The 20,688-nt window shown below is 52.2% G+C and overlaps 1 protein-coding gene across 1 annotated transcript; it reads right to left on the reverse strand.

The window, feature by feature from the left end:
- Positions 1–1,506: 1,506 nt before the first annotated feature.
- Positions 1,507–20,001, reverse strand: LOC133345020 (phosphatidylcholine transfer protein-like). The gene is given in 7 exon segments (XM_061555386.1): positions 1,507–3,199; positions 7,836–7,903; positions 10,320–10,491; positions 12,368–12,447; positions 13,709–13,826; positions 19,725–19,757; positions 19,759–20,001. Coding segments are annotated over 7 exon segments (657 nt in total). The 5' UTR covers positions 19,858–20,001; the 3' UTR covers positions 1,507–3,112.
- Positions 20,002–20,688: the final 687 nt, after the last annotated feature.

Genomic DNA, 20,688 nt, shown 5'->3' on the forward strand with positions numbered 1-20,688 from the left:
GATGTTGTTGCTTACGACTGAATGCGTGGTGGCGATGTTGTTGCTTACGACTGAATGCGTGGTGGCGATGTTGTTGCTTACGACTGAATGCGTGGTGGCGATGTTGTTGCTTACGACTGAATGCGTGGTGGCGATGTTGTTGCTTACGACTGAATGCGTGGTGGCGATGTTGTTGCTTACGACTGAATGCGTGGTGGCGATGTTGTTGCTTACGACTGAATGCGTGGTGGCGATGTTGTTGCTTACGACTGAATGCGTGGTGGCGATGTTGTTGCTTACGACTGAATGCGTGGTGGCGATGTTGTTGCTTACGACTGAATGCGTGGTGGCGATGTTGTTGCTTACGACTGAATGCGTGGTGGCGATGTTGTTGCTTACGACTGAATGCGTGGTGGCGATGTTGTTGCTTACGACTGAATGCGTGGTGGCGATGTTGTTGCTTACGACTGAATGCGTGGTGGCGATGTTGTTGCTTACGACTGAATGCGTGGTGGCGATGTTGTTGCTTACGACTGATTGCGTGGTGGCGATGTTGTTGCTTACGACTGAATGCGTGGTGGCGATGTTGTTGCTTACGACTGAATGCGTGGTGGCGATGTTGTTGCTTACGACTGAATGCGTGGTGGCGATGTTGTTGCTTACGACTGAATGCGTGGTGGCGATGTTGTTGCTTACGACTGAATGCGTGGTGGCGATGTTGTTGCTTACGACTGAATGCGTGGTGGCGATGTTGTTGCTTACGACTGAATGCGTGGTGGCGATGTTGTTGCTTACGACTGAATGCGTGGTGGCGATGTTGTTGCTTACGACTGAATGCGTGGTGGCGATGTTGTTGCTTACGACTGAATGCGTGGTGGCGATGTTGTTGCTTACGACTGAATGCGTGGTGGCGATGTTGTTGCTTACGACTGAATGCGTGGTGGCGATGTTGTTGCTTACGACTGAATGCGTGGTGGCGATGTTGTTGCTTACGACTGAATGCGTGGTGGCGATGTTGTTACTTACGACTGAATGCGTGGTGGCGATGTTGTTGCTTACGACTGAATGCGTGGTGGCGATGTTGTTGCTTATGACTGAATGCGTGGTGGCGATGTTGTTACTTACGACTGAATGCGTGGTGGCGATGTTGTTGCTTACGACTACGGACTCGAGGGAGTTGAGACAATGTGGCCATCCCAACGCCAGGCAGCGGCGACACAAAGACGCAACAATAGACCGGTGTCACCCTCATTATGGCATCATCAGTACGGTCATGGTTTGAGCTGGTGGTCTGGACAAGGATGAGTGTTTTTGAACTCGTGCGATGCTGCTCGTTGTGTGCTGTTTGCTATATTTTCCGGCCCGCAGTATTTTTGTTCAGATGCGATGGATTTCCTCGTCATTTACAGACGTGAATTATCGTGGGATACAATGGGTGTATATCCCCACATTCATAAACCACTTCCCAAATGTTGTATACGCGCCGTGACCTTGCGCGCACAGATGCAGACGTGTATTTACGCGTGCCACGGCGCAAGACACCTTTATTGCCATTGTCTCGACTTGTGGTGTCACATTTATGTCAATGTACACCCGGGGAAAAAAAGACACTGCATTTTTATTCGAAAGCAATTCGCGTCTTGTTTTCAACGTGCAACGCGGTTGTGTTTTTTTTCTTTGAGCATTCAAGCCGATCCAATCTGAAGTGTTTGCGACATTCTGTCCGCGGTGTCGCGGCGTTCTGCATCGGCCGATGTGGCCACACTCGTATATCGAGCTGCGGTTATCTTGCCGCCGATACCGGCCGGGGAGAATCCCATCGGTCAGGATTCTCAAAGAATCACGACGGCACGGCTCCTTGCACGAGATCGATGGGCCACGTTCAGATTTAAGTGACGTCATCTCGCAACAACGTCGACGTCATCCTGCAACGCGATGACGACACAATGCGACACGCCGCGCCACTTGCCCAACGGCGCTCCTGATTCGTACGCCGGCCTCGAGACCTGGGCGCTGTAATAGAGCGGTACAATTGTGCACCCGATGAAATCACCGATCAGAGATTTGCCCATATATGGTATTGTGGATCGTTAATCGAGATTAATTGTATCGATTCCGCTCAGTCGATCCGTAATTCACAAACATCAATAATACCGGGTGTCATCGTAACTTGCGGGTTAATCGCCGTGTCGATTCATTGCCAAATTGATCCGTCGATCGAGTGATGATGTGACACGCCTACCCCCCCCCCCCCCCCACCTTCATTTGGATGGCTAATATCAGCAAGATGGGCGATTCCGTCGCAGTCCGCCCTCATAGGAACCACAGCGCGCCTCGTTCGGTTGCCTTCATTGAAGCTTCGCGAGCCAGCGGATCGCGAACAAGAGAGCCGTAACAACAACAACCGCCATTCGCCACTAAGTGGCGGTGAAATCACCACGACGCTTGTGCCAGGCTATGTGCACCTTGAGGCCACGTGAAGTGTCGAACGCCCGCTGGCAGGTCACGGGGCAGACCCAGATGCCACAGGTCGACTGACTGAGATGACTGAGATGACTGGCTGATGCACCACCCGTGCCCCCTACTGTGCCAACTTGCTGTGCTTTAGCCACCCGGTGCTCCGCTCGTTGTTGTGAGCGTCGCTCCTCCGCCCTCCGTTGTTGTTGGAGGGCGACTGCCTCCAACTGCCCAGTAGCATCCTTCACGAGCCTCTTCCACAGAGAACGATCTTGACACCGCTGGTACCAGTCATCGGCAAGTCCACTCAGCTCCACGTCCTCCTGTACCACATCACTCCATCTCTTCTCTAGCTCGTGCCGCGCTCAGTTAACCCCCTCGATCCGGCCGAACAAAAGTTGTTTAGGCATGCGGTGGCTGGGCATGCAGGCTACATGGCCCAGCCAACGCAGCCTTGCCTGCCGGAGGAGCAGTAACACGCACACGCACGTTTATCGGGACAGGAACACTTCAGCCGCCGTTTGAAAAAAAAACGTGCACTAATTAAAAAAGAACTCAAATCTACACGCGTCGTGCACGCACACACAAAGCCGCCCCCGGGATTCGTCTTCCGCGGTAAACGGGAGACGCAGAGAGCTCTCGCAGAGCCGGTGGAGAAATGGCGCACCGGGCCAGGTCAGAGCGGCTTCCCCGCCTTCTGGCAGTAGTCCCTGTAGCCCCGGCAGGCCTTCTGCATGTCCGTCAGGAACGCCGGCACGCCGGACTGGAAGGGAACGGGGGCGACGTTTTGTTAAGTGACGAATGCGCGGAGTTCTTGTCGTTATCTGTGCTCGTGCACCACTTCCCTCCTCCCATGATATTTACTCAACGACTTGTTACATTCTCGGCAATGTAAGTCTATGGGCCATGTCAGTCTTTAGGTAATGTAAGTCTATGGGCAACTTTAGTCTATGGACAATACTTTTTTTATGGGTGATTCCATCGCAGTCCGCATTTAATTAAATTTTCATTTATCTAAATTTTTTACCTACGTGACTTTACCGAAAAAACCAAAGAGTATGAATCCTTGCAGTCACGAAAACTTCAAATCTAGAATCAAATCTAGAATCTATGGACAATGTAAGTCTATGGGCAATATTAGTCTATATCTCTCTATGTGCCATGTCTAATACGCCAGAGATCATGGCCTTCCTTCCATTCAGCTCTCTCCATATTTACTCAAGAACTTTGCACTATATTCTCCCAGTTGCATCCAGCTATTCAAATTCCTTATGGTGTAACTACATTTCTGTCTTCCACGGCTTATTGTACCTATAATTTTCCCAAAATAAACACATTAATTTTCAGTCTCTTGTTTTAACATATCCAAAACCATCTACCTCGCCTTTCTCTAATCATTCTTACGAATCTTCACCTTGCACGTGCTCTCCGTAATGCACGTGTTGTGTAGTAGAACCACGTGGAGACGGAGTTTACTATAAGGGCGATTTAAGTTTATTAGCACTATCACGTCCAGCACTCAAGCTCACACCAGCGGTAGGTGCTCTCTATTCTTGGTCCCTACCCTGGACCCCCGAACTCTATGCCGTCCTACCCTCGCCTATCCCTTGGGCTCTCTCACTCGGGCCGGGGCAGGGGCTCATCCAACACCGCCCGGCAACGAGGAGAGAAGAAACCACTCTCTCTCTCTCAGCCGACCCTCACTGAATACTTGGAGCCCCGCTCTCGGCTATCCACTTTGGCTCTCGCACTCGTCTGCCCCGGACGGGGGTTCAGCCAACACCGTCCGGCTACGAGCGGGGGAGAGACCTCCTGCAGCTGATCCTTACTCCGGGCTCCCACAACGACCCGGCCTTCGTTACGGAGTCCCCCTTAAGTACCCTTTAGGCAGCACCTCCCCCTAACTCGGCCCCACCTTTGTTCCCGAAGGTGCCCCCTTACAGCACCTGTGACGTGACGTCACCCTCCACTGTCAACTCGCTCGCACCTCCCTGTGTACGCGCTCTCATGGTTGCTCACACTACTCCTCTACACACCTATTATGTGGACCACTGGCAACGCAGTATAATGGAAAACGATGTAAAAAAAATATTTACACAATTTCACTTTGTCAATGACGCAACTAAAATATTACCAATAACAAAAATTTCCTTCATAAAAAATGTCATATATATATAAGTCCGATTTATCAAGATTGGGCAAGGCAGCAAATCAACAATAAAACAGTCCCAGGCCACACGAAGATAATACGATCCCTCAATGAAATGGCACATTAACATTGAACTATCGATACACAGGTCATGATCCAATATACAAATCACATCTGCAAATGTGACTGGAAATCAACATGAATCTTCTTCTTCAGAATGTTTTTTTTTAAAGAAAGATTCACTACGTTAAGGGAGGACACAAGATAGTTCCAAAATGTTGGTGCTGCAACAGCAAAGGCTTTGTCACCTATTACAATTCTTGGTCTCGGGATATCTTAAAAGGCAATTAGACTCATGTTTCTTGGGTTTGACAACAATGTGAGGATGCACGTGACCGAAGCCAGGATTACTGCGGCACTCGCTGAAGGCTTCTGCTTGGCAGGGCTGACCACAGCAACTGCCCGCCCCGAGCGGCCTCTTGCGACGCTATGTTGGATAGCGCACTCAAGCGACGAGGCCACGGGGCCCTTCACTTCGACTTTGAATCAAAGGGTGACAACCGCCTTCGAAGGCCTAGTGACGACACCATCAGCTTGGGGGGGGGGGGCGCGGCAATCGGTCAAGATGGGGGCCCCGATCTTTGATTTGTCTCGCACGGTCGCACCTATCTATGTTTGTTGAACTTCTTTCGCAGATATTGCGGCTCCCCTTGCCTAATCACATCATCGTGACGCTCACGGTCTCGGACACTGAACGCTGTGGGGGCGCTCCGTGCTTAGTGTTGTTGTTCTTTGACACTTGCTGAAAACATGTCTCATGGTTGTTTGTCAAGGAGGCCCCAAACTCGTAGCTTTGGCCCCCACGTTCGTTTTGCTGCTGGCCCCCTGGATTACGGTAGTTACATAAAATTTGAACCAATTGTGAATAAATTACTCACGAGGGACAGTGCACCATCCAGGGCCACCGGCGAGATGGTACGTGGGTGCGCTACGTGGATTATTGCATCATGTGCTGGAGACCATCACGTAAGGTTAATCAACACACCGTTCGAACGGTTAAGGAAAGTAAAGTTCAATGTGGGACAGGACACACATCGCTCGGAGGGACGGCGGTCAAGGGTAACGACGGAGTGGCAGTCAAAGGAGGGAAAGGATGGAATGCGCCCGAGAACGAGGCCGCCAAGGGAGATGGAGCGATGGAATCGGCTCGGGTGCGGATACCGGGGTGGATTATGAATTACATCGCACGATCGTGAGAGGAGGCGGCGGCGGCTTGGGGAGGCCTTCATCCAGCAGTGGACTGACTATGATGATGACGATTCCATCTCCTGCAGATATACTTTATCTCCGCACGACGTCGGGGTGCGGTTTGTTATCGGGACTTGAGGGAGATGAACGCGAGAGCACGCCTGCGTCGTTGGCAGGGCGGGCGGGCGGAGGATTGATGGATGGGTGTTTACTGGAAAAAATATTTAATATTCTAAGCATTCTCTTTTGTTAACAGGAAAAAAGCCCTGCTTGCGAGATGGGCTGGGGTGATTTAGCCGTTCGAAGGGGCGAGGTGCCTTTCGCTTTCAAGTGGCGCCAAATGTGCTTCTTTCCGTACTTATCGTCTCCGCCGCCGTGTTATTTGTCCGGCGACCCCCCCCTTCCGCCCCCCGTGATGAATGACGAGCGGGTCGCCGGAGGGTTTTTTTTTTTCCGCGCTGACACAAAAAAAAGAAGGGGGGGTGGGCAACGTTGTACACTCGGCGATTCTGGCCAAAAATTCCGTGGGAGTTCCGACGGCTCCGTTTTTTTTTCTCTCGCTGGAAGGCGTGCCGGGAGAGTGCGAGCACGCAGGGGGGTGCGGGGGGGGTCCGGGGGGACGACGACGACGTCGCTCGGGATTCTCGCGGATGAAGGAATTTTTTGACGAAACATCCCACGTGCAGCGCCAGATGGGGGGGAGCATTGCGGTAAAATGATTTGTTGTACCGGTGCCTCTCTGCCGCCCGCCTCCACCGACCCGAACTGAACTGGCTTTGGTGAAGTATGGCAAAATAGTCCCCCCCCCTCCCCCCATGACCGACACACTGCCGGGAGGATCTCGTCCAACAGTGGATTTACAGACCGGCTGGACAATCGAACAAATTATTCAATGGACGAGGCATTATTGTTACATTTGGTGAGTAACCGGCAAACGCTTCGTCGATCCACTGCTGGATGAAGGCCTCTCTATGCCGTGTCGGTCACGGGCGTTGGTGTACGGTGCTTTTTCTGCAATATTTTGCTGCCTTTTCTTAGATTTTCTGTTTGCACATAGTGACATATTCACTTTAAGATGTTTTCTTGTTCATGTTTTTGTTTTTTGTTTGTTGCGGTTGCACCCGATTCAAGGGCCGAATGGCTCACAGGGCTATACCAAATAAATGACACTGAATGACCGGACTTCACCACGCTGGTCAGCGTGTGGGTTCGGTGAAGGGCTGGGTGAGGAGGGTGGGGTGGGGCAAGACTGGTTCAGCAACCCACTCTGCCACCGAAGGTAGCCGTGGCTGGGAACTGAACTCTGCCCCTCCAGCTTCGTGTGGCACCGCGCTAACCGCTGCGACGCCCCCCTCCACCAATTGCCGTTGACAAGTCCAAAATGCATTCTGATTGTGCCACGCAAAACATTGGGCACTGGGAGCTTCAATTCTCTTGCTTCCATTCCAGCCGCAGAATTTTTTTTTGACCGAGATTGATAGAACTTGCGACGTCCTCCCGTCTCGATCCAGTCATCCACACGAGGAGAAAGGTGGGGGGTGGAGGCGGCGGTGGGTGGGAAATAATTCTCTTGGCACCGTCCACATTTCAACACACTTGCAGAAAGTTTAACACGCCGGTTTCCGTGACCAATATCCATAATAAAGGAGTTTTGGGTTAGAGCACGTAAATATAAATCTGTCGTTAAAGCCGCCACCACCAGATCCAGGCAATTACCGTAGTCATGTTTGTGACGTAAACAAAACATTCAAATTAGTTACTCACAGTAGTAACTAATTGCCACGTTTTCTTTAAGTGATAAACTAATTGGCCCTGTGTGGAGGTGGAGGGTTTAATGACACATTTATACTTGCATGATCTAACCCAAAAAAACACTTTCACACTGCACAAATTCTGCCTTTCGCAAGCCAGCCGTGATGCAGACGCAGGGCACGTCTATGACTCGCGGTCACGTGGAGGGGTTGCCGCTGGCCCCGCGTGGCCCCAGCACGAGAGCACTCACCTTGGCGGCCCAGTTGATGAGCCAGCTGGGGATCATGCCTCCAGGGTTGTCGTAGTAGTGCATGAACACTGCACCCACACGCACGCACGGACACACAGACACACGAGACGTAGTAGTGCATGAACACTGCACCCGCACGCACGCACGGACACACGAGACGCAAGAGTTATTTTTGTTATCCGTGCTGACAAAATTGCAGTTGTGGCAGAGGAGAAAATATAAAAGAAGAGGGCGACTGGAAGAGAGCGAGTCAAGAATGGGATAGGGAGGCGTTGGGGGATGCAGCGAGAGAAATGAATGGAAGTAGAAATCACGCTGAGAGCAACGAAAACATATTTTTTTTAAGACTCGGGACACCCCCCCCCCCCCTCAACGTTCGTGTCCGCCGCTCGTGGTACCCCCCTTGGTTGGGGCACTGAGCCCAATTCTACCCCCCCCCCCCCACCGGCCTTCACTATGCCCTGCCGTGCACCCAACTCGGGCTGCTGCTCGCAGAATTTCTGTTGCCCCCTCCTCTCTGCGCTGGGCGCTCTGCAGCGGGCCCGCGTTGGGTTGTAGCGGAAGTAACACAAAAATACATAAACACGGCACGGGCAGTGAGAGAGGTACAGCAGCGATGGAAGAGCCGACGTGACAAGTGCAGTCCTGTTGGTAACGGTCAATGTACGTCGCGTCGTGTCTATACCGGTGGCGATTCCCATGTATGACCCTCTATGTGTGCCTGAATCGTACTGTCCAAAGCCAGTCGTAGATTTATTTATAGATCCAGTCAAAGATGTATTTAGTCATTTCTGGTTTAAATTGAGATCCCTTCCCTTTACAACTCACTGATCCTCCGCCATTCCCAAGTGAAGGGTCGTAGAGACTGCCCCAGTAGCATAGCTTGAAAACGAGAGCCAATAAACAATTTTAAGCATTGTTTTAATTCTCAATGACCTAGAACTAGTCAAGTTGGACTACGTTTATTTCGGAAGCATTTTGGCTGTAGACCAGTGTTATCAGAGCATGTTTGTTTACATGTCCACCACAAGTGCGTGTGGTTAATGCAGACTTGATTCCTTGCAAAAAGGTTTCTATTTGGTGTTTGAACATCTTAACACCTGTTTTATTGCCAGAAAGGGTAAAACCCATTGTTGCTTTTCATACTTTGTAGCCGGAGAAGTGGTTAGTTCGTCAAGAGGGGCAACGGGCAAAGGGAATTGTGCGAAAGGGCAGCAGGGAGCAGAACGCAGGAGAACGCGGGAGGGAGGGGGGGCAGTGTCGGACGCGCCGGGGGCATCGAGACGAAGCAAACAAAGGAGAGGATGAATCCACGCGTTGGCAGCGTCGTGTTGGCAGCGTCGCGTTCTCCCCGCACCGTGTGGACGGCTCGCGTTACCGCGCCGCCGCCGTGACGCTGGCAAAGTCTCGACTGCATCGGCGGCGGCGGCGATCGGACCAACGCAGAGCCGTGCCGGTTCCAGTAGTGAGATGTTAACTACCTTGCCTGGTGTACAGGAAGTCGTGGATTCGATCGCGACGCTGATGCCAGCTGTATATTTGGAATTGCGTCTCCCTCTCCCCGTGATCACGTGCATTTTTTCTGGTTTTTCCCTCAATATTTAGAATGAACGTGCATTTAGATTATTTTGCTGCTGATTATTGGGCTGATACAAGTTTCCACATGACAAGCCACCTCGTTGAGCTATCATTGTGGCCAGTTCGTTTCTGAAAAAAGAGCTATACAGCTCAGTGGGCCTGGTAATTTTTTTTTATAGTGTTTAGTTTAGATATCACTATGGGAATAAAAAAATTAAGAGAAATTATATTGGTTGAATAATTCCTCGGAGAAAAGACCATGATCAAATTGTGATAGAAGTGAATCTTTATCCCAACACTAAACCTCTAAAATGTTGTAAGCTCGATATTACCTTTCAGCCTCCACTGCTCGATGCTGCCCGTGCTTATACACCCACGGACGAGGCAAGGGAGTAGAACGCCCTACCCCGAGTTTACCCACGTCGTCTCGGCAACCCCACAATCCATCGCTTCCCCAGCACGTGGAGTGAAACGTCGGACGTCGCACCAAACAGCACGCGGCACGGCACGTCGACGCCTCAGAGAGCCATGCAGCATCAGCAGCACAACCGCGAAAACCGACACGACCACGGGAGAATATTCTTGGTTCTTTCGGTAAAGTCACGTAGAAAGGAAATAATAAAATAATATTTTATTCTTTTAAAATAAAACATGTTTTATTAAACATAATATTTTATCATGTTTTATTTTATAATATTTTATTTTAATTTTTGTTATTATTTCCCTTCTACGTGACTTTACCAAATGAACCAAGAATATGAATACCTGCAGTTGCGAAAGCTTTAAATCGAAATTTAACCACGGGAGAGTGTAATCTCCACCGTGGGTGCAGCAGGCCGTGGGTGCAGCGGGCCGTGGGTGCAGCGGGCCGTGGGTGCAGCGGGCCGTGGGTGCAGCAGGCCGTACCCTTGGTGCCGTGCTTGCCGTTGCTGGTGAGCGCCAGGCTCTGCAGGTAGTCGGCGACGCGCACCACTCCGGCCTTCTCCACGATGCCCGGCACGTCGGCGCTCTTGGCGACGACGACCCACACGGTTTGGCCGCCCACCTCGATCTCTCGCCGCTCGCGCGTGTACACGTACTGCGCTCGCGCCGTCACGGAAACTCACGGGCTGGGCGTCCCGCCGGCACATCCACCTTCGCCGGCACACGGCAGCCGCAGCTGCGGCAGCATTTACCCCGTCGCGTTCCCAACGGGACTCTCGCTTCCCATAGGCGTCCGCGGTGAAGCTCTCTCGGCATGGGTTTGAAGCCGTGTTATGGGCTGTAAATGATTGCTATGGACCGTGCAGTACACCACTGTACAAGTCTGTGCTCCTACAACAGAGGAGGGAGAGCACAATGGCGCGGACTCTGAACTCTCTCGCTCTGCCCAAGCCCTCTCGTCGCGGCCAGTAGCATCGCATTGCTGCTGCCATCACACTCAATGCATGTACTGTATGCACGTTGAACTTCTTTCGCCCCGCACGTAGCCATCCGCGCCAATGGGAGGTGCGCGGGGAAAGGAGGGAGGGAGATGGAGATGGGGAAAAAATGCCTCGAAAGAAATGGGCCATGTTTTATTGCAATTGTCGTCAACGTGAGAATCGGCACGGGGCTCGGTGGAGATGGTTTCGCTGCGAGTGTTTGACATGGGCCAAGCGTGAGCGATGACTGTGATCACGGCACGGCGGCAGCGGACAGCCAGTGGTGGGGGGGGATAGGGACTCTGGGATCAATGCCGGAGTCAAGGAAGATTTAAGCGCTGGAACGCGATGCTCCTCACGGGGAAAATCGGGCACCGGGTCGCTTAGGCGGCTCTGACAGACACTGAACCCTGACCCTGATGCTGTGTCCAATGTTCCCTTTCCTGTGCTCTCCCCTTCCTGTGCTTACTTTCACTTGCTTTGTCTTCATAGGCTGAAAAGGATATAGGGAGCTATAATACAGGATTAACGTGGATACAGGGTCTGATAATACAGGCTTAATATGGACAGGCCATGCCTTGTACCGTGGTGGTAGTGCCGTACACCAAATTAACCATACTCCAAGCCGGCCTCGCTGCGGTCCGCACATTTACCTTTTCGTTTGAATTTTGCCAAAATATCTCGAGGTTTCCATGACTCACATTGCAGCCACTTGGCACCGGGGGGGGGGGGGGGGGATATGTGTGTTTTTCCGATTTCTGTCAAGGTGTGCATCTTGCTTTAACACGTAGTAGCAGTTGGCTTTCGCGACCAATATTGTCAATAATAGAGTTTTTTTGGGTTAAATCGCGGAAATGTAAAACGTGTCCTTGAATCCGCCACCACCCGACACAACCAATTAGTAATGTTTGTCACGTAAACAAAACGCGCCAATTAGTTACTCGTTCAGTAAATGTCAGAATGTGCATGCGTAATGTACACACATAATGTACATACATTATGCCTGTTCATTAATTGTGAACTAACCCAAGCAAGAGTAGATATCCATTGTAATTCATACGAATACATTCACCCCTCTTCTGGTCGTCACAGCTGATTGGCTCACAAGTGACGACATCACATTTATCACTCCATTAAGACCACAACTCTGGCTGCCGCCTGATGATGCTGGTTGTTGTAATTACCAGCGAAACGTCACGGTACTCGAATTGTAAATGTCGTGGGTTTACTCTCCAACACACAAGCGGTGTGCTGAGGTAGTGACTAATTGGCACGTTTTGTTATCGTTGACAACCCTTACTAATTGGCCGTGTCTGTTGGTGGCGGGTTTAACGACACGTTTGTATTCACGCGACCGAACCCGCCCCCAACAAAAGAAACCTCTACGATGGTGTGCATCTTGGCCATCTCGCTTTAAGGCAAAAAGACACCGAGGCAAAGGCCAAAGCAGCAGACGGCGGAGGAGATGCCATCGACGTGGCAGCAATAACCGCGGGTGCGGGGTGGTGCGGGGGGGGGGGAGCGGCCGTGATGCGGTTCGAGGGAGGATACGTCTCTGTTTGAGAGCGGGAAGGGATACTTGACCTCCCAGTAGACGACCTTCTCCCCGGCGTGGTCTCTCTCGTACAGCTCTGTCGCACGCAGGGCACGCGCACGCGCGACACGTCCACGCGCACAACAGACGCACGCACGCTCGCAACAACGACGACAACGACGACCACGGGGCCCGTCGGCACCGTCCGGCCACACCCGGCACGGTGGCGACGCACGCCCGGCCGTGTTCCGGTCAACCCAGGGTGGACCTGGCGGATCGGATCGTATCACGCATCAATATCAGGGCCCTTGACAAAAGTTCAACCCTGAACGTGCCTGATCTCGTCAGACCCCGGAAGCCAAGCCGGTTGGAGCCCGGTTAGCCCCCGGTTGGATGACCTAGTCGAGGTCCAGTCCAATCGATGGCCCATCCATTTGCCCGCCCGCCGGACTGCCCAGCCGTGGGTGAGAGTGGTTGAGATTGTCTCCTCGGTGGCTAGGAGATGTTAACTCCCTCGCCTGGTATACAGGAGGCCGTGGGTTCAATCCCGAACCCTGACAATGCCTGTTGTACATTTGGAGTCTACGTCATTCTCTCTTTCTCCCCGTGGTGGTCAAGTGGATTTTTCTCCGGGTCCTCCGGTATTTCCCTCCACGTTTAGAATCCACGTGACGCGTTGAGAGTATTTGGCTGCTATGCATTTCCACGTGGTGATAAGCCACTTCGTTGAGCTATAGCCAGGGCTGGATTAAGGCACGGGGCTTTAGGGGCTGCAGTCCAGAGCTGGAGGGCCTCCAGAGATGAAGTGAAAAGTTATTTAATTTGTGAATGCTGAATTTAATTTGTTGTTAGCCTTGTAAAAATAAATTTTATTTTTCTTTAACCTTGTTTTCCATATGAAAATATTACTGGGGGCCTCACAGTACCTGTAGCCCAGGGGCCTACACAATCTTAATCCGGCCCTGTGTATAGCTCAGAGGGCCTTTCCTGGTAAAATAAAAAGTTTGTAGTTTAAATAGTTTTTTTATATTTATTTACTTATTTTTAGCACGATTGGCTGCGTACGGTGCGAAAGAAGTTCAACATACATACATACACGACGACGAACAGGTGTGTGTGGGTCATCAAGTTTTTTTTTTTTTAACCCGGACACCCGCACATTCGACCAGGCCTGGGATGTGCGGCTGAGCAACTCTCGCGAGCGCACGGAGGGGCGGTGAATCACCCTTGAGGCTTTCGCCGTCACTTGCCATTGGAATCGGTTTCAACTTTTCCCGCGGTCGCAGCCACCGTGGGCCCCCCCCGCCCTGACCCCGAGGCGTGCTGATGACCAACGGTGAAGGCGAGGGCCCACGCACCTTTGACGTAACTGTCCCAGGTCCTGCGGTACTGCAGGTCCATGTAGACGTCGGCATAGAGCTGCGGCCCGGCGTCCGGGAGATCGCCAAACACCTTGTACTCGTAGAGCCCCGAGTGCTGCCACGCAAAGCCAAAGAAGGTCCCCCGTGAAAGGCTGTCGGGGCAAGTGCCGTTCGCGAGCAGCGGCACCTACGGAGGCCACTGCCGCACACCGGGTGGTCGGGTGGCCAGCACCACGCCTTTGTACTCCCCACTGCCGATGTTCACACACCGCCTACCGTAGGTACTCATTTAACGAGTTGAGGCGACCTGGGGCCAAGGTCGCAAACCGGTTCAAATATCAACATTCGCCACCATTGTTCGTCGAGAGCGAGAATCGAACTCGGGTCGCCGGGCTCGCAGCCCCCCTAACCGCCGCGCCACACGGAAACGCGCGCGGGAGGCGAAAACATCCAACACCGACCGCCCCGTTTGAACTTTATTAAGTATTCATGGCGCCGTATTCATGTCCCAAGATTTCTTCATAATGAATTCAAATTGCTCCATCGCAAGTTGGGCACGGGGCGGGGATGCCACAATAATCCCCGCCAGGGAATGAGACCACCGCGGGTCATCCGACACGGAGCCGGGGCTCCGTTGCCACACACTCGAAAGTTCACGCTGCCCGGTAATGCCGCTGGTGCGGAAATTCGAGGTAGCGGTTGGCACCGCGGCATTGGCTCGTGTCCACAGCGGGGCGGCGGCGGCGGTGCCTGCGACAGACGCCGGCGGATCGCACCGCCGCTCAGCGCTCGGCGTCTCGGTTAGGGTTCGTCTACCGTTGGCCGTGTCGTGCCTCACCCGCCCCTCCACCCTCATCCTCACAGAGTGTTTGTGTGGCGCGCCCCTTCAAAGAAGCTCACGGCCACGGGGTTGACCAAAGGGCAGATGTGGAGTTGCACTTTGCGTGCACGTACGTCGACCGTCTTTCGTGGCCAACCGTGCTAATCAACAAGACGAACATGTACCGAGACAAACTCAGCCTCAAATGAGTACCTGGTACGGTGTGCAAACGTTACCACTCGGAAAACAAAGGCGGCCAGGCATGGTGCTGGCAACCCTCGTGTGACGTGCCGGCTTTCATAGGTGCTCGCTAACAGCACTTTCCCAAACACTCTGTTAAGGCTATAAGGGGGATCTTTGTCTTTGTGCGCGTGTGTGTGCGTGTGTGCGTGTGTGTGTGCGTGTGTGTGTGCGTGTGTGTGCGTGTGTGTGTGCGTGTGTGTGTGCGTGTGTGCGTGTGTGTGTGTGCGTGTGTGTGTGTGCGTGTGTGTGTGTGCGTGTGTGTGCGTGTGTGTGTGTGTGCGTGGGTGTGTGCGTGTGTGTGTGCGTGTGTGTGTGCGTGTGTGTGCGTGCGTGTGTGTGTGCGTGTGTGTGTGCGTGTGTGTGTGTGCGTGTGTGTGTGTGCGTGCGTGTGTGTGTGCGTGTGTGTGTGTGCGTGTGTGTGTGCATGTGCGTGTGTGCGCGCTTGATCACATGGCTCGACGGGGATCGTTCACCTCGCTTCACCGCCTCATCCCACTACGGGCGTGCGTCAGCGCTTGTTGATCCCGGTCAGAGCAATTGGAATTGCTGAGCGAAGCGCTGTTTGTGACTCGGGCCCTTTCATTGTACGCTGGGTGGCGGCGGCGGTGGCGGTCGTTGTGTGGTGACGGCAGCATCGACGCGGCATTGTCCAAGCGGCGTCCGCTTCTGCGCCACCGCACGCCGCCTCCATCCTCGTTCTCCACAACTATCCCACCTCCACGCCTTCCTTCACCCCCGGCCGACGGAGCCCCGTGGCCGTTTAAAGGACGCGATGCAACGTCTCCTCGTGGCTTGCTGACACCCCCCCCCCTTCCCCACGTTGGCTGTAGATGGGTGGGGATTCACATTTCACACGGCGCCAATGTCACCATCGAGCCAGGAGCCGAACAAACTGCGATTGGTTACGACGCTTGCTCGGCCATTGTCTTGTGGTGTGCTCGACGCGGCACCTCGTGCGGCACCACCATTACCAGCTCGCGCTTTCATGGCCGAGTTTCTACGGCGGGGACCAGTCTATCCATAATATAGGTTTTTGGGTCAGATCGCGTTATTTATAAATGTGTCGTAACCCTCCACCACCCGACACGGCCAAACAGTAAAAAATGTGTCACTTTTTCAAAGGACAAAATAATTCACTTCTTTAGCCCACCGGTGTGCTGAAGAGAGGATCAACAGCATTTTAAAATTTGAGTACGACGTTTCGCTGATAATTACAATCAGCTTCATCGGGCAAGAATTAAGCTGATTGTAATTATCAGCGAAACGTCGTACTCAAATTAAAACATGCTGTTGATTCTTTCTACAGCACACCGATGGGCTAAAGAAGTGAATTATTTTGTCCTTTGAAAAAGTGACACATTTTTTACTGTTTGGCCGTGTCGGGTGATGAAGGGTTACGACACATTTAGAAATAACACGATCCAACCCAAAAACCTATATTATGAATAATATTGGTCGCGAAAGCCTACGTGTTAAATTTATCTGTTGAGAAAGTCGACTGACGACTTGCCACAGCGCCGTACAGCCGGCCGGCGGTGGCTACGCTGCTGCTCATGGCTGCCCGTAACCGGCCGCTGTGGAGGCAGCAGCTAGGGTTGGTGGGTCACCACCGCACAGATGTTGTGTGAAACTCCCTTCCCATGGGTGTCGAGGAGGAGCGGTGTGTCCTGGCTCGCCAGAAGGCGGTAACGGCAAAATGTGAGGACTCCACCTGCTTCGTCTGTATGGGGATAGAGGGTTTCCCCCTCGCACGCGTAGGTGTTCTCTTAATGTTGCCGATAACACCATAACATACGTAGGGGACCGCAGAGCTTGGGAAATCGTTGGTGTCGCCAGCTCAGTGCGTGGCTGCTGCTGCTGCTGCTGCCGCCTTTCCTCACGTCTCTGGTTCCTCCTCCTGGCGTCTCTGAATCGTCCTCTACGAGAGCGAGCGAACACTATGCAGCGCCTTGCACGTCACCATGATTATAATTATATGAGTATTGTATTACTCTTTAGACAATTGATAATAATACTTTCCAGTAGCGTAGTGACGACATTTATCAGCTCTAGGGGTTGCGGTAATCGTTCAGGTGGGGCCCCCAGTATTTGAGTTGACTCTCACGGTCGCACCGAGGTTATTCTACATCTCGGCTCCTCTTGCCCTCATCGCGTCCTCGTTACTACGCTCACGGTCTCGAACATTTAACGCTGCAGGGGCACCTTCGTCTTCGCAAAATGCAGCCACCACAGCTCCGTAGTTGAACACATGCTGCTGGTTACACCACTGATACTTCATTTTATACAGCGTCATTCGTGCTCATCGCATTTCCCGTAACACTGTACAATAATCGATATATATATAAAAGGGAAATTTGTGAATATGTGTGTCTGTTCGAAATGTTTAGCATACTTCCCGACGTGCAATAAACTTGAAATTTGGCATGTGGGTAGCTTCCAGACTGTACACAATGAAAAAAGTATAAAAATATACTTTTTATTATTATTTGGGGTGGGGGGGGGGGCGCAATAATGGATATATTTTGCACGCAAATGAGCGGTGACGTCACATCTGTGATGTCACCCGCATGCGGAAGCGTCACGCCGTGTGCCTGCTGACGTCACGCATCCCCCTCCCCACCCTCCGCGTAGGCCGTGTGTTAATCCAAGACAAGAATCCAAGTCTCGTGCGAAGCCGGGTAGTAAAGCTCGTGACATATATATGTAATGACCGAAAATGACCCCAGGGCAATGTGCAGCCTAACTGCTATTCAAAGATAGCCCGAGGTCTCCGATTGGAGGAAAGAGGCCTCCACAGGGATTGGTCGGGAGGCAGGGCTTTTGAAGTGATTGGAGGAAGAGTTTTGAATGAGAATAGGCGAGAAACAGAGTGGAAACCCAGCGGCGAAGGTCGGGATCCGTTAGAGGGGAAGGACAGGGATTGGCTAAGGGAAATAGGGTGAGGGAACATTCGAGAAAGTGGCTGAGGGATATACAAGGGTAGAGCACGAGGAGTGGGGACGTTCAGAGGAAGATACAAGCTGGAAGACACGCACGAAGCCGAGGGTCCCTTATTGTGGAAGCTTTCAAATGAAAGTGGCTCTTCATATAATTTGTCGTTGAGTCGTTACAGTTAGGAGGGACCCAAATCCCCCTCATACAGCCACGAACCAGGCGAGTGAAGACTCCGAATACCACGCAAAGTCGAAAAAAATAATCATTCAAATTAAGAAATGGCAGCAAAACAAGACGGATAGAGTTGAACATTCTGTTTAACACGGAGTAAGCTTTCGCGAGCAATATTATCCATAATAAAGGTTTTTTGGGGGTTAGATCGCGTAAATATGTGTCGTTAAACCCGCCACCACCCAACACAGCCATTTAGTAATTTGTGTCACATAAACAGAACGTGCCAATTCGTTACTTTAACAGCACACCGGTGCGTTGGAGAGTAAACCCACAACATTTACAATTCGAGTACGGTGACGTTTGGCCGATAATTACAACCAGCATCATCAGGCCATAGCCACAGAGTTGTGGAGAAATCCTCCTCCTGTGTTGATCTTCAATAGAGGAGCGATAAATGTGACGTCGTCACTTGTGAGCCAATCAGCCTCACATCCCCATCATCATCATCATCGTGCTGCTGTAAAACCCCCCAATGGATTCAAATGTGTGGCGGCCCTCGTCACCGACGATGTCTTACCGCCCAATTAGTTACTACTTCAGGACGGTGACGTTTCGCTGGTGATTACAGCAACCCGCTTCATCAGGCGATAACCAGAATTGTGAAGAAGAGAGTCTTCCTGTTTCGGTATTAAACATTCTGGTGGTTGATTGCATACCTGTCAACCCCTTATCAGCGCCCTACCTTATCACAGACCAATTCAGACCTTATTGGCCACCCCGTGCCCTGATAAATCTCAACGTTCATCCTACAGAGACCCATCACAAGGGAGAAACACAAATACATTTTTGTTCCTGTGTTGAAACGGATGTACACCCTATGGACCTGAAAACTCAACTTCCCTGTACAAGAATACGGGGTTAAACCGTGATGGGTTGACAGCTATGATCCATAATCCAGGTTTGTGGGTTAGATCGCGTAAATGTGTCGTTAAACCCGCCACCACCCGACACAGCCAACTAGTAAGGGTTGTCACGTAAACAGAACGTGGCCAATTCGTCACTAGTATAGCACTAGTATGTAGTGTAGTGTATAGTGTAGTGTATAGTAGTGTATAGTGTATAGTAGTGTATAGTGTAGTGTATAGTGGTGTAGTGTATAGCAGAGGTGTGGACTCGAGTCATGTGACTTGGACTCGAGTCAGACTCGAGTCATGAATTTGATGACTTCAGACTCGACTTGGACTTGCATAACAATGACTTTGTCCCACCTCTGAGGTGTGGACTCGAGTCATGTGACTTGGACTCGAGTCAGACTCGAGTCATGAATTTGATGACTTCAGACTCGACTTGGACTTGCATAACAATGACTTTGTCCCACCTCTGGTGTATAGTGTAGTGTATAGTGGTGTAGTGTATAGTGTAATGTATAGTAGTGTAGTGTATAGTAGTACAGTGTATAGTGTAGTGTATAGTAATGTAGTGTATAGTGTAGTAAACTAGTACAGCACCACCGGTGTGTTGGAGAGCCAAGCCACAACATTTACAATCTGAGTACGACGTTTCGCCAGTAATTACAACTAGCTTCATCAGGCGACAGCCTGATTTACGCGATATAACCCCCACCCCCCAACAAAACCTGTATTGTGGATGCTATTGGTCGCACAAGCCGACGACTGGGTGTTTAAGTGACAAGAGGCGAGAAGCGGTGGGGCCGGTCGGACAGCATCGCTCGCTCCAGGCGGAGGTCACGCACGCGAGGACCCGGACCCGAGTGCACGTCTCGTGCACGCGGCGTCAGAGAACGAGAGAGACGGAGGCGGTAGTAGGGGCAGGGGCACGCACCTCTCTGTAGAAGCGGTGGATCTTGATGCCGGACTGACTCCACGAAGAACTCCCAGCCGCCTTCCAAGCGCGGCGCTTCAAGCTGCGCGCACGCGTCTGTGTAGAGCGACTCGGGGAAGCGCGCGGCGTGCATCGCGACGCACCAGCTGGGACTGCTGCTGCTGGAGGGGTGCTGTGTGGTTGTGGTGGTGTGCTGTGTGGTTGTGGTGGTGGAGTGCTGTGTGGTTGTGGTGGTGTGCTGTGTGGTGGTGGTTGTGGTGGTGGCGGAGGAGGCGAGGGAGCGAGTCGTGAGCCGCCGCTGATACCGCCACGACTACTGCCGGGTTCACGGACGTCGCCACCGCCGTGAACCGCGACACGTGCAGAGCGCCTGGGGGCGGGGGGCGGGGCGGGGGGGGAGCGCTCACAGACAGCATTCACTCACTCACCTACACACTCACGCACTCACCACCTACAGACTCACTCACTCACCTACACACTCACGCACTCACCACCTACACACTCACTCACTCACCTACACACTCACGCACTCACCACCTACACACTCACTCACTCACCTACACACTCACGCACTCACCACCTACACACTCACGCACTCACCACCTACACACTCACTCACTCACCTACACACTCACGCACTCACCTACACACTAACTCACTCACCACCACACACTCACCACCTACACACTCACCACCCACACACTCACCACCTACACACTCACCACCCACACACTCACCACCTACACACTCACCACCCACACACTCACCACCCACACACTCACCAGCCACACACTCACTCACCCACACACTCACCACCCACACACTCACCACCTACACACTCACCACCCACACACTCACCACCCACACACTTACTCACCCACACACTCACCACCCACACACTCACCACCTACACACTCACCACCCACACACTCACTCACCACCCACTCACTCACCACCCACACAC

Source organism: Lethenteron reissneri, chromosome 3 (genome assembly GCF_015708825.2).
Source record: "Lethenteron reissneri isolate LAM-NWPU_2019-01 chromosome 3, ASM1570882v1, whole genome shotgun sequence".
Taxonomy (NCBI): Eukaryota; Metazoa; Chordata; class Hyperoartia; order Petromyzontiformes; family Petromyzontidae; genus Lethenteron; species Lethenteron reissneri.